The sequence below is a fragment of the Coloeus monedula genome (assembly GCF_965178545.1).
Source record: "Coloeus monedula genome assembly, chromosome: 8".
Lineage (NCBI taxonomy): Eukaryota > Metazoa > Chordata > Aves > Passeriformes > Corvidae > Coloeus > Coloeus monedula.
The window spans coordinates 21,707,148-21,720,506 of record NC_138788.1 but is presented as its reverse complement, the minus strand read 5'-3'; the positions used below and the strand labels follow the sequence as shown (position 1 = coordinate 21,720,506).

Sequence of the window (13,359 nt, the reverse complement as noted above, 5' to 3'; positions counted from 1 at the left end):
GTCCGGCACCGGAGGCACCGGGCAGGTGTCCGGCACCGCTCCGGCCACGGGGAACGCCGGGCGGCGGAGGCGGCACCGCCGCCCTCCTCGCTGCTGCCGCTGCCGCTTTCTGCATGGAGCCCGCTGCGGGGGCCAGGGCGGAACCCTCGCAGGCCGGCATCGTGCGGGCTCCGGAGGCCCCAGAGGCGGAGCAGATGCAGAAGACCAGGAGGGCAGGGAAGCAAATCTACGGGCGCCGTTCTCGAGGCTGCAAGGCTTCTGGAAATGGAGCCCGGGAGCGCAGGGGGATTCACACCACACAGTACTGCTGCGGAAACGCTGAATCACGCCGGGCCGGGAGGCTCAAGGCCGGCGCTGCGCGGGGCCGGGCGGGCGGCGGCACCGCCGATAGGGCCGCGCCGTGTGGGCTGAGCCCGGCCCCGGCGGCGCCGCCCTCCGCCGCTCCCTCCGCGCTGCGAGCTGCGGGGCACGCCCGGCCCGGCCCGGCCACGCCGCTGCCCCCTCCACTGTCACGGAGGGGCGGCACAAAAGCCTCGACCGGGCCGGCTCGCAGCCGCCGCAGCGCCGGGTTCTGCTTTGTCGCGGTGTCCCGGCTCCTTCTTGCAGGACCAGGATGCGGGGCCTGGTGGTCGCTGCTCTCCTGCTGCCGAGCATCGCCGGCTCGGGCGCATTCGCCGCAGGGAGGAGGAATGTGGACCCCGAGACGAACATGAACATCGTGAGTGGCGCGGCCGCGGGGAAAAGTGCCCGAGCTTTGTCTGCGGTGTAGCCGCGGGCCGGGGCGAGGAGCGGGCTGGGGGGAGGCCGTGAGAGCGGTGAGAGCCCCGGCGGCTTCAGCCACCTGCCAGCGGGCAGCCCGCTGCTGCAGCCGCTCACACCCGAGGCTTACACGTCCTCTTTCTCTACTCCTCTTTCCAGGTCCTTCTTGGTCCGCTGTTGCCTACAGCTGATCTTTCTCTCACATTTTTTCTGACCCACACCTGTGGGTTTTTGCTAGCGGTTTTTTGCGGCAGTCTGTCGGAACCGCTAGAAAAGCGGGTCTTTGTGAAGCTCCTAGCACCATGCTCCTGTGTTCTTACCCACGGCTGGTTTTCTTCCCATTTGGGATTTACTCTCTTAACTTTATTCTCCTTCTGCTGCAGTAGCTAACTCCTGAAATATTTCCTGTTGGTAACTGGTATTAGTTGCTCTTTCCTCGCCCTATCTAAACTGTGCCAGTTTTTCACACGTGTGAGAAGATGCTTCAAGATAGAAATGCTTAAGGTGTATAAGAATAGAAGTGCTTGGATCATGTAAATACAGTTTCAAGGACTAAATAGTAATTTACTCTAAGGCTAATAGCATTGGAGTAGTCCTCAGCCTTAAAATAATTTTGGAATGTTAATGTCACTGTGAATAATTAAACGAAATAGCATGCTTAATTAAATTCTTCTCCTCTTCCTTGCCCAGCAGTCTTAAGAGAAGAACTCTGATCATGTCTTGCATTTCTTTAGATTTTCTCAAGGCATGGTTGGGGTTATAAAATCAATGACATAGCAAGTTCACTGCCCTAGTGGAGTTTCATCAAAATAAAATAACATAAAGCCCGAGCCATAAGAGATGGAAGATTAAACCTAATAATGAAATCATAGCATTAAACAGGTGAAGGGATCTTTACTATTATTTTCCTGTTTGCTTTGACAGCTAAGTCACTTAAAAACTCTGCACTGGGCATAAGGTTTGAGGAGAAAGGTAAGAAATGGCACATCCTTCTCTCCTTCCATATGCTGCAGTGGTGCCAGTGACTTTATTCTGTCCTCACTTGCTCGTTACTTGTTTTCTTGAGAGCAGACAGTTTCAATTTTTGTCTGCCTGATCTGCGTCTTGGTGTTTTGCCCTCTTACCATAATCTCCTTTCCAACACTTCATCTTCTTTCTCTCTGTAAGCACCATGTGGCTGGGACAGTCCAGGGAATCCTTGTAGATTCCTAGGATTCAATCTGGCTAGTACCTGAGTCTGTACTGGAATGTCTTATTAAGAAAATCTGCCTGATAGACAGATGGTACATTACTACCACACCCTTTAATTCCACATTCCAGCCTTTAGAAGAAACCCAGGGTATTTTGCATATGTTCCTGGACTGAGGAGCCTGACAGTCTGGTTCCAAGTTGGTTTCTTTTCTCTCCTCAGAGTGAAATTATTACCTTCAGAGGATACCCTAGTGAGGAATATGAAGTAACAACAGAGGATGGGTATATACTTTCCATTAACAGAATACCTTATGGAAGAAAAGGCCGTGAAGGAAGCAAAGGTAAGATTTATGTCTGTTTGAAAAAGAAAGAATGAAAATGAGAAAAGCTCTCTTTGGTTTATAAAACTTTTGTTCCTGTAATAATCCAGAAAAAGATTAAAGACTTCTGTGGTTTAGACCATGGAGGAGATGCAGGGGGTGTACAGGTGAGGCAGTGGGGGAGAGAGAGAATAGGGAGAATGTAAGTTCAAACTTACAAGGGCTGAATGATAGGTGCTTTAAAAATGAGACAGATTGATGTGGAAGAGGGGACACACGTACCTTTTGACCGGCTATCCTCGTACAGTGAATATGGAATTAACAGTGTATGTGCAGTGGCTGAATTTGTTATTAGTCTTGCCACCATCCCTAATAAAAGTTCCTACAGACATTCATATAACAGCAGCCCATTTGCATAGAGATTACATATTCTAAGGACTGCCTCAGAACACTTTGGACTGAAAAAATCCTAGGATTACAGGTAAAAACATGAAGCTCACAGAAGAAATTTATCATTGTGCTATAGCCTTGGGTGTGAACGAGACCTGTGGAAAAACCCTCTCCCCTGTCAAAGGCCAAGCAACAGCCTTCCTGAGCTTATCTGTGGATTTTGTATGAGTTAGGATGTTTGCACTGTCTGTTGTCTTTACAAGGAGCATGTAAAGATCAGTGCATGGACGAGCCCCGTCAAAACTGGCAGGTGTCTTTGATTTCAGAGAAGCCCTCAGTAAAAAGGCTGCCCTTGTACCTGCTGATTTTGTTGAATCCTTCATTGATGACATAAGTACACAGAAGTTTCCTGACGTCTGGGAATTCTGCACATACCCCTTACCACACCCTCGACCCCAAGTTCATGTTATTCAGAGTGCTTTAATTTTAAAAAACAAGGATTACTGACCACATTTGTGGAAGTATGAGCTCCTGGGAGAATGAAGATTTCAAAGTTCATGTTGATCTTCAGTTTTTATAGACTTGGTATCTTTTCTCGGAAAGATACCAATGGTGTGTTACTGCTGACTTAGCGTATATATGCCGTATTTTTCTTTTGCAATACCTGCATAATGTGAATAGTATTCCTTGGAATTATGTATCACATGATGTTTTGGAACAAAACACACAGTTCTTCAGAAAAAAAAAAAAAGATTTTTGGTTTTACTAGTAAAAACCCCCTTAAAACCACTGCATAGCATGGGTAAGAAGGGTGTGGAAGTAAGTCTGTCTTCACCTTCTTGGGTTTGTAGTGAAGAGAACAAAATGCTCTATGCAGAAAGGGTAATTTAAGGACCTAGCTTTTTTATTCCCCCTCTGGAGTTTTTGGGATCACAGGTGATAGAAAGTCATTATTATTATCTAAGTCAGTTTGTCATATGATTGTGCAATTCACGTGGAGGTCTGGTGACTACTTGGTAAAGTGAAAAAGGAACTGGCAGAAATTGGAGGTTAACATGAGAACAGAATTAAAGAATTAAGGCAGTTTAACAGTTTTCCCCTTCCAGTGTTACGAAACGGGAGCTTGAGGAGAGCCTGTTCCTCAATAATTCAGAAGTTGGTTGATCTGAGTTTAGTAAAAGGGAAGAAGATATCAGTGGTAAGTGGAACATTACTGAAAACAAATTCAGTGTTAGGCTTGAAAATCCTGCTTATAAGACAATAAATTATTGGTGCAACAGAGTAAACAGTTATGTTGAACTGAGCTGGGCACTGCTGGCTACTTGCTCTGCTTGCCTGGACAGTATGCCATGTGGATTTTTAAACAAAATGGGAAAAGCAGGCACTCAAAAGGTTCCTTACTACAAGTATAAAGATTTCCAGAGAAGGGGAATATTGTTAATTTGGAATTTGAAACTTGCAGCAAACATTTATGGACATGAGCTGTGATGGACGATATAGGTGACTGAAAGTTGTGATTTATCTGTTTCTGCTGAAAGATCCAAGTCTAAGTTATCAATGGAGGAAGTGCTGTGTGAGTCTGTATCGTAGCAGACTGATGTGTCACTGGAGGAGGTAAATTCCTGAGTAATCTCTGGCATTGAGCTCGTTATCATGTTACCTGTTTTCAGTTATTAGAGCAGAAGTAAAACCCAAAACACCTGTGCTACTGTGAGAACCAGAGAGAGTTCTTTGTAGTTTCTGAAGGCCTTGTTTCCCCTAAGGGATTAGATGTTAATTTTTTTCTCTGTGTAGAAGCAGGAGCCTTCCATTTTTAAATCTGTATTCCACATAAAGGTGCAATTTCCCTTTTTGGGATGGGGAAGTCAAGAGAGTCTTCCTAAGTTCTATCTGAGTCTTAACTGTGGTTCTTATAACTACTTAAATTAAAGGGAGAAAGTCCTTTGAAACACAGATTCCTTTGTTGGCTACTGTACTGCTCTTGAAGTTCTGCCAGAGGTTTGGTGATGGAAAGGAGTTGCACAGAGATAACATCAGTACCAGTTGCAGAGCTATCCACAGCTCAGCACAGTAGTTTGACATTGCTTTGACTGGAAAACAAAGACCTCAGTAGCACATATGAGGGAATGCCTTCCCCAGGTTTGAGGGCAGGGCAAGGTTCATAAGTATTAAAACTGCCACCAAGTTTGGGCCACTTTTCTGAGTCTTTGTGAGCTTGGAACGGTTGAAAGGACTACCTGCGTTTTTCTTGTAGCTCCTGCTTTTCTTGTGTTCATCTGTTGCATGCTTTTAGTGTGTTTTGAGCTTCAAGTTATGAAACTAAGAAGTTTCTAGTTTAAAATTCTTAATGATAAAAAGTAGCTTTTTGTGAAAAAGCATGTGATTTCATGGCACTATGACCATTATACAAATTGCTAGTCTTAGTAGATTAAGTCAAGTAGATTAAATACTCAAGTGCAAATCTAAAACAGACTTTCAATAGCTCACTTGAATTATTCTTAGGTGTGCAATGCCAAATGAACAGGAATCTATCATAAGTGCTTTCTTTTTCAGGTCCAAGGCCTGCTGTGTTTCTGCAGCATGGTTTGCTTGCAGATGCCAGCAACTGGATCACAAACTTGGATTACAACAGCCTTGGCTTTATGCTGGCAGATGCTGGCTATGATGTGTGGCTGGGAAACAGCAGAGGGAACACCTGGTCCAGGAAACACATACACTTCACAGTGAAGGAGGAAGAATTCTGGGTTTTCAGGTATCCTGATTTTTGTATCCACAGTCACATTGTAGACTGGCAGGATATCTTTTTCTAGTCACATGTGTTGTCACACATGTATGGGCAGTAGAGGGGAGTTTTGAGGTCAGTATAGTGTGCTGAAACTCACAGGTGGTCAGTGGAAAAGTGAAAACTCAATTGTCAGTGTTCTGTTTCATGCAAAGGAAGCTTTTCTTAATGTCCACACAACTGATCTGTGCAGGAAAGCTCTGTGCAGCTGTTCCTTGCTGATTACTTACACAACTGACTTTCTGTCTTTGCTTTGTAGCTTTGATGAAATGGCTGAGTATGACATTCCAGCCTCAGTGGACTTTATTTTGAAGAAAACTGGCCAGGAACAAGTATTTTACATTGGCCATTCACAGGGCACCACAATGGGTATGTGGAGAGATGCATTTGTTAGAATATGTTGTGTTTGAAGTGGTATCAAGTTTCACATATGTGGATTAGTGATTGAAAACTAGGGCTCTTGAAAATTCCTGCTTCTGGTTTTTAGTAGCTTTCTGGAATATTCGTCAGCATTAAAATGAAAAGACAATCTTTCTGTGTTTATTTAAAAGTGGAAAGCTGTTGGAATGATAAATTGAAGTCACAGGTAGCTGGCAGTACAGCTTCTATTAAAAAAAAATCGATGAATTATACATAATAAAATTAGATTCATCAGGCACAGAGATTAAAAATTCCTATTTCCAGGATGCTTTGCTGCATGTAAGGCCTTCTAGTAAAAAGAGGTAGGCAAGCTGGGTTAGTAAGCATTAAATTGCTATTTGGAAGAAGGCAAGTCTTCTGAATTACTGTGTTTAGCTCAGGCTTTGTAGTAACTAGGTTAATTTACATTATCTAACCTAATTATAGATACTGCAGCTGAACTATTAATCTAAAAGTACATTTTCACACTCTCTCGGATTTTTGTAGAATTACTGCCAGGTAAAATTCTTATCCAACTTGTGTCGGTGAGGTTTGTTAATTATTCTTATATTATTTACAGCTTTTGTTGCTTTTTCAACTTTGCCACAGCTGGCTAAGAAAATCAAAATGTTCTTTGCCTTGGCACCAGTAGCTACAGTCAAGTTTGCCACTAGCCCTCTGGTAAAATTGGGGTTGTTTCCTGACCTGCTACTCAAGGTTTGTATTTGAGTGTAAATGTTTCAAGCCAAATGAGGTATGCCCCTTTCTATCTGAAAATAGCACAGCAGAGAATGTTAATAGCTGTGGATTAGAGAGTAACATATGACAAGGATTCTGGGTCAGTTTTACCATAATGATGCCGTTGAAGTCAGCAGTGTCTTCTCTGGCTTTATTACTGTCTAGTGAGACAATTTGCATCAGTTTAAAGTAGTATTTTACAATTACAACTTAATAGATGGAATGAAATTTGCTTTCCATTTTATATGTTTCTAGAATTTAAACTAGAGAAATCATATTATTAACTAGTCACTGTGTCTTAGAGTCATATAATATCTTTATACAGAATACGTATCTTCTGAATTGTCATGAACTTTAACAGATTTGTTTCACAATCAGCCATTTAGTATTGGAAGAGGATCCTTCTGAGGGTGATTAAGAGCAACAGCTTTTTTTATACGCTGTGAATCATCTACTGTAGGAGTTTACCTCTTCCCCATTAACATCAAGGGGAATGAGGCAGACTGCAGTAAATGCCTGAAGTCAGACATTGTGAACACCCTGCTGTGTGTCTATTTTTAACCATCAATTTTCGTTCCACCACCCATGGAGATTCCCACACAGAGTTGTTTGTTCTGTGACATAAACCCTCTTCTGATCTAGCTTGTACTGATTTAAAGTCTGTCTGTAGTACTAGTTCCTTGCTCTAAAGGCAGTTAACATAAAAGCAACATTAATAATTGTGATCTCCTATTCCTGGCACAGTGAACTTCGTCTAATAAGACTAGCAGCTGATCAGTGCCCTGTGCAGATGTTCATGTTGTGCTGAGGAACTTGATTCTCATGGTGACTTGCAAAAAAACTGGAGTGCAGGGACAACCTGGCGGTGACAAACCCATGGGTCAATCATAAATTTAAAGAACTGTGTCACTTTTAAGGAAGTTTTCAGTGGGACATTTTTTAAATCCTTGAACATTTTAAAAATACTCATCAAGAGGAAGTGGTCACCACATCTCATGCGTCTTGTTTTTCTCTCATAGTTTGAAGAGAGGAAGCTGGAAGTACAAAACCATTTAACATTAGCAGGCAGGGCTTAACATACTTTAGCCTTAAACAATCTGATGACAAGAAGCTGTACAGTGTACCTGTAAATTGACTTTAAAATTGATTTGAATTTGAGGTTAGGTTTGAAATTCTTGCAAGATTTTCCCAGTTCCCAGGTACATTTTGTGCAGTTAATGGACTGCACCATTTGTAGCAGAAGTAACTATGACAACACTGATAAGGAGATCAATGATTTTCATATGACACACCTGTCACCAGTGCAAATGGAAATAATTACCTGAAGAGAGTTGTTTTATAAAAACTGAAAATAGGTCATTCTGTGCAATTACATCTTTGCCCTATGTGTTTGTTATTTTGTAGGACATGTTTGGAAAGAAACAATTCCTCCCTCAGAATTCCTTGCTGAAGTGGCTTGCTACCCATGTTTGCACCCACAGAATACTCGATGACCTTTGTGGCAACCTATTCTTTCTTCTATGCGGTTTTAATGAGAGAAACTTGAATATGGTGTGTTCTAGTGACTTTCTTTAATAGCTAAGTTATTGTGAACTCTAACACGGTATTGACTGAATATATAAAAATGCTTAAGGGATACCATTATTAGGTTTAAAATTCAGCTTGAGTGTTCTGTTGTTCATTGCAATTAATCCCCGAAAAGTTTTAACTTCTTATCTGTATGTATGGCTCCAGTTAACTTTTGTTTATGATAGTTTTAAGAGGATTGGAATAGTTTGTTAATTGTTCAGGAAGCAACAAGGGGTAGAACTGATGCACTATGATGAGGAGTAAACCATGTTAATGATCTTGTTGCAGAGCCGAGTGGATGTGTATTCAACACACTGCCCTGCGGGAACATCTGTACAAAACATGATCCACTGGAGCCAGGTAGGGTTTCCAGAATCTAAAGTGCCCATGACTCTGGTTTGTTGGTAGAATATTGATGTGTCTGGTATTTAAATGAAATAAAATGCCAAAATATATGTGCAGCCTAGCCCACGTGAAATTTGGAACTGCCAAATGTCAGAATGGCAGCTGTTTACTGCAGCTGCTGTCGTGATAAGGAACTAATCTGCTTCACCCCTCCTCCCTATTTCTTTGAAAATTTGCCAGCTGTAAGTACCTCAACCAACAAAAAATACAGCAGAATTGCTTACCTTGCAGAGATGCTGTAGTGAGTATTTGTTTCCCTTTCAGCAAACCCTGTTTTGATTACAAGTTTTAGCCAGTGAAAAGCAGCAGATTTTCTGTTCTATTCGGTTTGGCTTCATTTTATATTTTATTAGTATATTTTGATGCTCATCTCAATGCACAGTTTCATGCCTTTGATGGGGTTGTGCCTGAAGCTTGGTCAAAAGGCTGACAAATGAGACATTTGCTGTGGAATCAGTGGTCAGTGCTAATTGTGATCTCGTAGCTGGATTTGGGCACCTAATCAGAAGCAATGTGTTCTGCTGTACACAACTCTTCAAGTGTTGGCTCAGGAAGAAACTTGTAAAGATTTTTTTTTTCCAGATCCCTGTTATATAAATTTCTGTTTCTGAAAAATAGAATCTTGCAGAGTAGACTTGCTAAGAAAGCTCCCTGCTTTATTCATGCACATTTAGACATCAAGGTGAATATTTCAGAAGTAAACATGGAACTGCCACATCCTGGCTTTGGATACAACTAAGCTGTTTTCCTTAATCTTTTCTACCATTGCTATGAGAGAATGTGAAATCTTAAGGGACGAAGTCTAATGGTATTTAATGTTAATGTTTTCCATTCCTGTGACACTGGGCAAAGCAGTGACAGTTGTCCTTGTTAATGTTTGGCATTCCACTGTTTTTTCTGTAGGTTGCCTTGCCAGTTCTCCAGATGATGATGCTTTTTAATTCTTGTGGTAGTAGTGTTCTTTGAATGTGTATTTTTTTATTTCTAGGCTGTGAGGACTGGGGAACTCAAAGCTTATGACTGGGGAAGCAAGACTGCAAATATGGCTCACTACAACCAGGTAGACACCTTTAACATACATAATTCTAGAGTGTCACAGAAAATAGTCCTTGGGCACTTCTCTGGGTGCTGTATTTATGCTGCATGCTAAAGAGCTATTAGTGTTATACAATAACCAGACAGGAGATCTGCTTTTTCCAAAACAACAAAAAGAAACCAGATGGGACTGTAGAACTCGGAGGTAGTCCTAACTCAGTGTGGGACTCATGTTTGGATATGAAGCTGTGGTGGCACACTCTTTCTTGAGGGGAAGTCCTGCCAGCCTAGATCATGAGGTCCCCCTGCACTTCTCATCATAAGGCACAGACTGTCAGTTCATGCTTATTGTTTATATTTAGTCTGTTTAGTCTCATGCATTTTTGTTTCTAAATTGCTGTGTATAATGCCAAAAATATTTTGCCCCTTGTCTCTTAGTGACTGAAAAATATTGCAGTATCATACTTTCAGAGTAGCAGTCACTTTTGGCCTTAGATTAGAGTTGAAATATCTTGAATTGGATGCATTTTCTGAGATTCTGCTACCCTGCTGTCTTTGTAAACTCCTCAAACCACATACTGCTTCACATGCTATAGTGTTGCAGGACTCTTGCAGTTATATTTTTGGTTGAGCCAGGACTTCATCTCTAGCTGCCCAAGAGGGAAAATGAGAATCTGACACATTCCTTCAGTTGCTAGTATGTTACACTGCAGTGTAGTATCGTACTGAAGATTTTTTTTTTTTTCTAATGGTTTTGTTTTCACTTTCCCTTTCCTCAGTCTACTCCCCCTTTCTACAAAATAAAAGAGATGACTGTACCAACTGCAGTGTGGACTGGTGGACAGGACTGGCTGGCAGACCCGAAGGATGTTGCTATGCTGCTCACTCAAATCACCAATTTGGTTTACCACAAAAACATTCCGGAGTGGGAACATTTGGATTTTATCTGGGGCCTTGATGCGCCTTACCGCATGTATAATGAAATAATCAACATGATTAGGAAGTTATCTCTAAACTGACATAGTAGTTCAGGGTATTAGTTCACCAGGAATTTGTCATTTTTTGGAAAATACACTTTTCTGGCAATAATGCTACATTGCTTAGGATGATGCATTTTTAAAATGCCAGCAATGACTACTATCAATTGGATAATATGAATTGGATTCATATTTGGTTATTTTTTTCTCAGTATTATTTCTCTCTCCTCACAGTATTTTGCTGATTTTGCACAAAGTGACATGGTACTCAAAACACAGCAGTAGGACTTAGCACAAAAGGAGTATGTCAATTTAGGAGCATGTAAATTTAGTGACCTGTCTGAAAGACACATTAGACAAGTTAGTCCATTCAGCACCTCAGGTGCCTGACACTTAAAACAATAAGTATTTCACTTTGCACAAAACACAGCCATTTCTCAGTATGTGGCCATTTCTAAGTACCTTTGAGAAGTACTTCTTGTACTGCAGTGACCTATTTGGTGCTGGCACTTTACAAAGCACTTAGTGATTTTTTTTGTTGTGTTGTTATTTTAGCCATCACATAAAAGATCAGATTACTTTCCTTTTCAATATTGCCCAGAAGAACTGTGGTGAAGCCAAAGATACCACTGTCAGTTAAAATCTCTGATTTTGGGACTGATTCATTGCTGCATTTTCTTGCTTTGATGGTGTCCCTGAAGCCTTTTTCAAGTGTTTCACATACCAGCTGTGGACAGAGGTCGCAATTTGCCCTGGCAGGTTCCTGGAACAAGAGCAATGGTTCAAAAAAAACCACTGTCAGTTAACTTTGTCAATAGGTTGTGGCTTTCAATGAGAGTGATGTAACATGTATTTTGCACTGACCACTAACTAGAAAGCAAGCTCCCCCAGTCTATTGCTGGTGAGAGCCAAAGCATTAATTCAACAGCTTGAGTGACTTAATTTCTGTGGACTTTTCCCTTTAATCATCTGCTGCATTGATGATCTGTTTACTTCTTAACTGCTTGTAGGGCGTTCCCCACTACTGTGTGGAACTGAATAACAACCTGGAGAAGCCTGACAGTATTAACAGCAGTTCCATTTGTCTCAGCTTCTACTTCAAACTGAGGCTAAGACCCCATTTAATGGGGAAGAGGATTCACATCTGTCTCAGGGGCCTGACTTTGGAGCTCTTTCCTTTGACTGTGCAGAGGACTTCGTCTCCTCCGAGATACATAAAAGTTCTGTGCCAAATGAACAATCTCCAGAGTCAGTTGCCTCAGTCCAGATGATAATTTCTGTGCCATAGTTGGATTCAACCCAGATTTCTTCAGTAATCCCAACAGGATAAAGAGCCTTTCTACATGTCATAGGAAATAAGGCATTTTAAATTGAGGCAAACTTATTTTGTAAAAAAATAAAAAAGAAATAAAAAAAATTTGCAGAAATAGACCCAAGTTTTAAATTAAGGCTTGTTTCTTTGGGTTGTTTTTTTTTTTTTTTTTTATTCCTAATTCAGACTCAGGGAATTCTCAGGTGTTGTTTAGAGACAGAGTGGTTCAATGGTTCATGATATTTTGGTTGTGATTCCTACCTGCACCTTTAAGTGTGCTTTACATTTGCATCAGCCAGATTAGCTTTACTTTGCTATGCTGAAAGGAAGCTTCTGTAGGAATCCAAGGTGGCTAACAGTTGTGAGGGTATGTGGTATGGCAAGAGCCATATGCATCATGTTTATTAAGCTTCAGCTATTTCAATAAACGTAAGCCCTGCCTGGAGTTTGAAGTGGTGTGGTGTTTCACTTCTGTTTCATGAATGCATGGGAATCATTGGGACAGAATCCAGAAAGCAAAGTCTGTTTTTCACAACTATTCATCCTTAGAACAAGTACAGGAAAAAAGTAAAATAGCTAAGTAAACTTCCATTTTACTTTTTCCCTGAAAGAAGCTATTCCCAAGCCTTATTCTGGTGGATTTTTCTGAGACTTTTAAGTAAGGTACTAATTGTAAATAATTACTCACAAGATGGAGTCATTTTCTAAGCCTCCAGGTGAGGCTTCTTTTAAACCACTGACATGGTGGGAAGCTGCTTGTATCATATTCTTAAACCTTGCGTAATTGGATTTCTTAACAGACTGTCTGGTAATCTCATAAATAGCACTTAATCACACAGTAAGGCAGGGAGCTAATCTTTGCCACAGTACACATGAACCTGCTTTTGACCTTTGCCACCTTCAATAAAAAGTGTGCTAAGGCTATACCTTTCTGGACATTCTGAATACTGTAGTTGTGCAGTCAAGGCAGTAGAGTATATTAAATCCTATATGTTGCCACCTTTGTCAGCTGCTGAACACCCTGTGTGCCTGGAAATAAAGCCAGAATACTGGAAGCTTTATACAAAAGCTATTATAGAGGTTCTCTGTTTCACTGGAGTAGGGATGGTTATGGAAATTGAGCTGCTTTAGTTCTCCCTGACTCACTAAAGTTGCAGGCCCTATGTGACAGAAACTTGGAGAGCTGTCAGTGGAAAGAATTGTGCAAAATAAGACAGTCTGAACATAGAGACGAGTGAGAAGCTTGGTCTACTAAGAATCAGCTGTGATGAATTAAGAATTCAGTGATGAACAGTACATTTTTCTAAGTACATCTTAAATGCTGAGTGCCTGTTCTATGGATGTCTGTGTTACAGGTATGTATGTACATGCTGTTGAACGTTGGCTGAACATTAGCTGTGGACACACCTCCGTATAAAGGTGCACTAGCTTAACAGAGGGCATGGGACACCTTCTGCTGGCTTGGTCTCAGCCAGCAGAAGG

At 41.5% G+C, this 13,359-nt stretch overlaps 1 protein-coding gene across 1 annotated transcript; it reads left to right on the top strand.

The window, feature by feature from the left end:
* Window positions 1-458: 458 nt before the first annotated feature.
* On the top strand, window positions 459-12,371 carry LIPA (lipase A, lysosomal acid type). The gene is made up of 9 exons (XM_082285934.1): window positions 459-718; window positions 2,171-2,291; window positions 5,214-5,412; window positions 5,702-5,811; window positions 6,422-6,558; window positions 7,984-8,130; window positions 8,437-8,508; window positions 9,542-9,613; window positions 10,368-12,371. The coding sequence occupies exons 1-9, from the start codon at window positions 614-616 to the stop codon at window positions 10,605-10,607; spliced, it is 1,203 nt and encodes a 400-aa protein (XP_082142060.1). The 5' UTR covers window positions 459-613; the 3' UTR covers window positions 10,608-12,371.
* The last annotated feature ends 988 nt before the right edge of the window (window positions 12,372-13,359 follow it).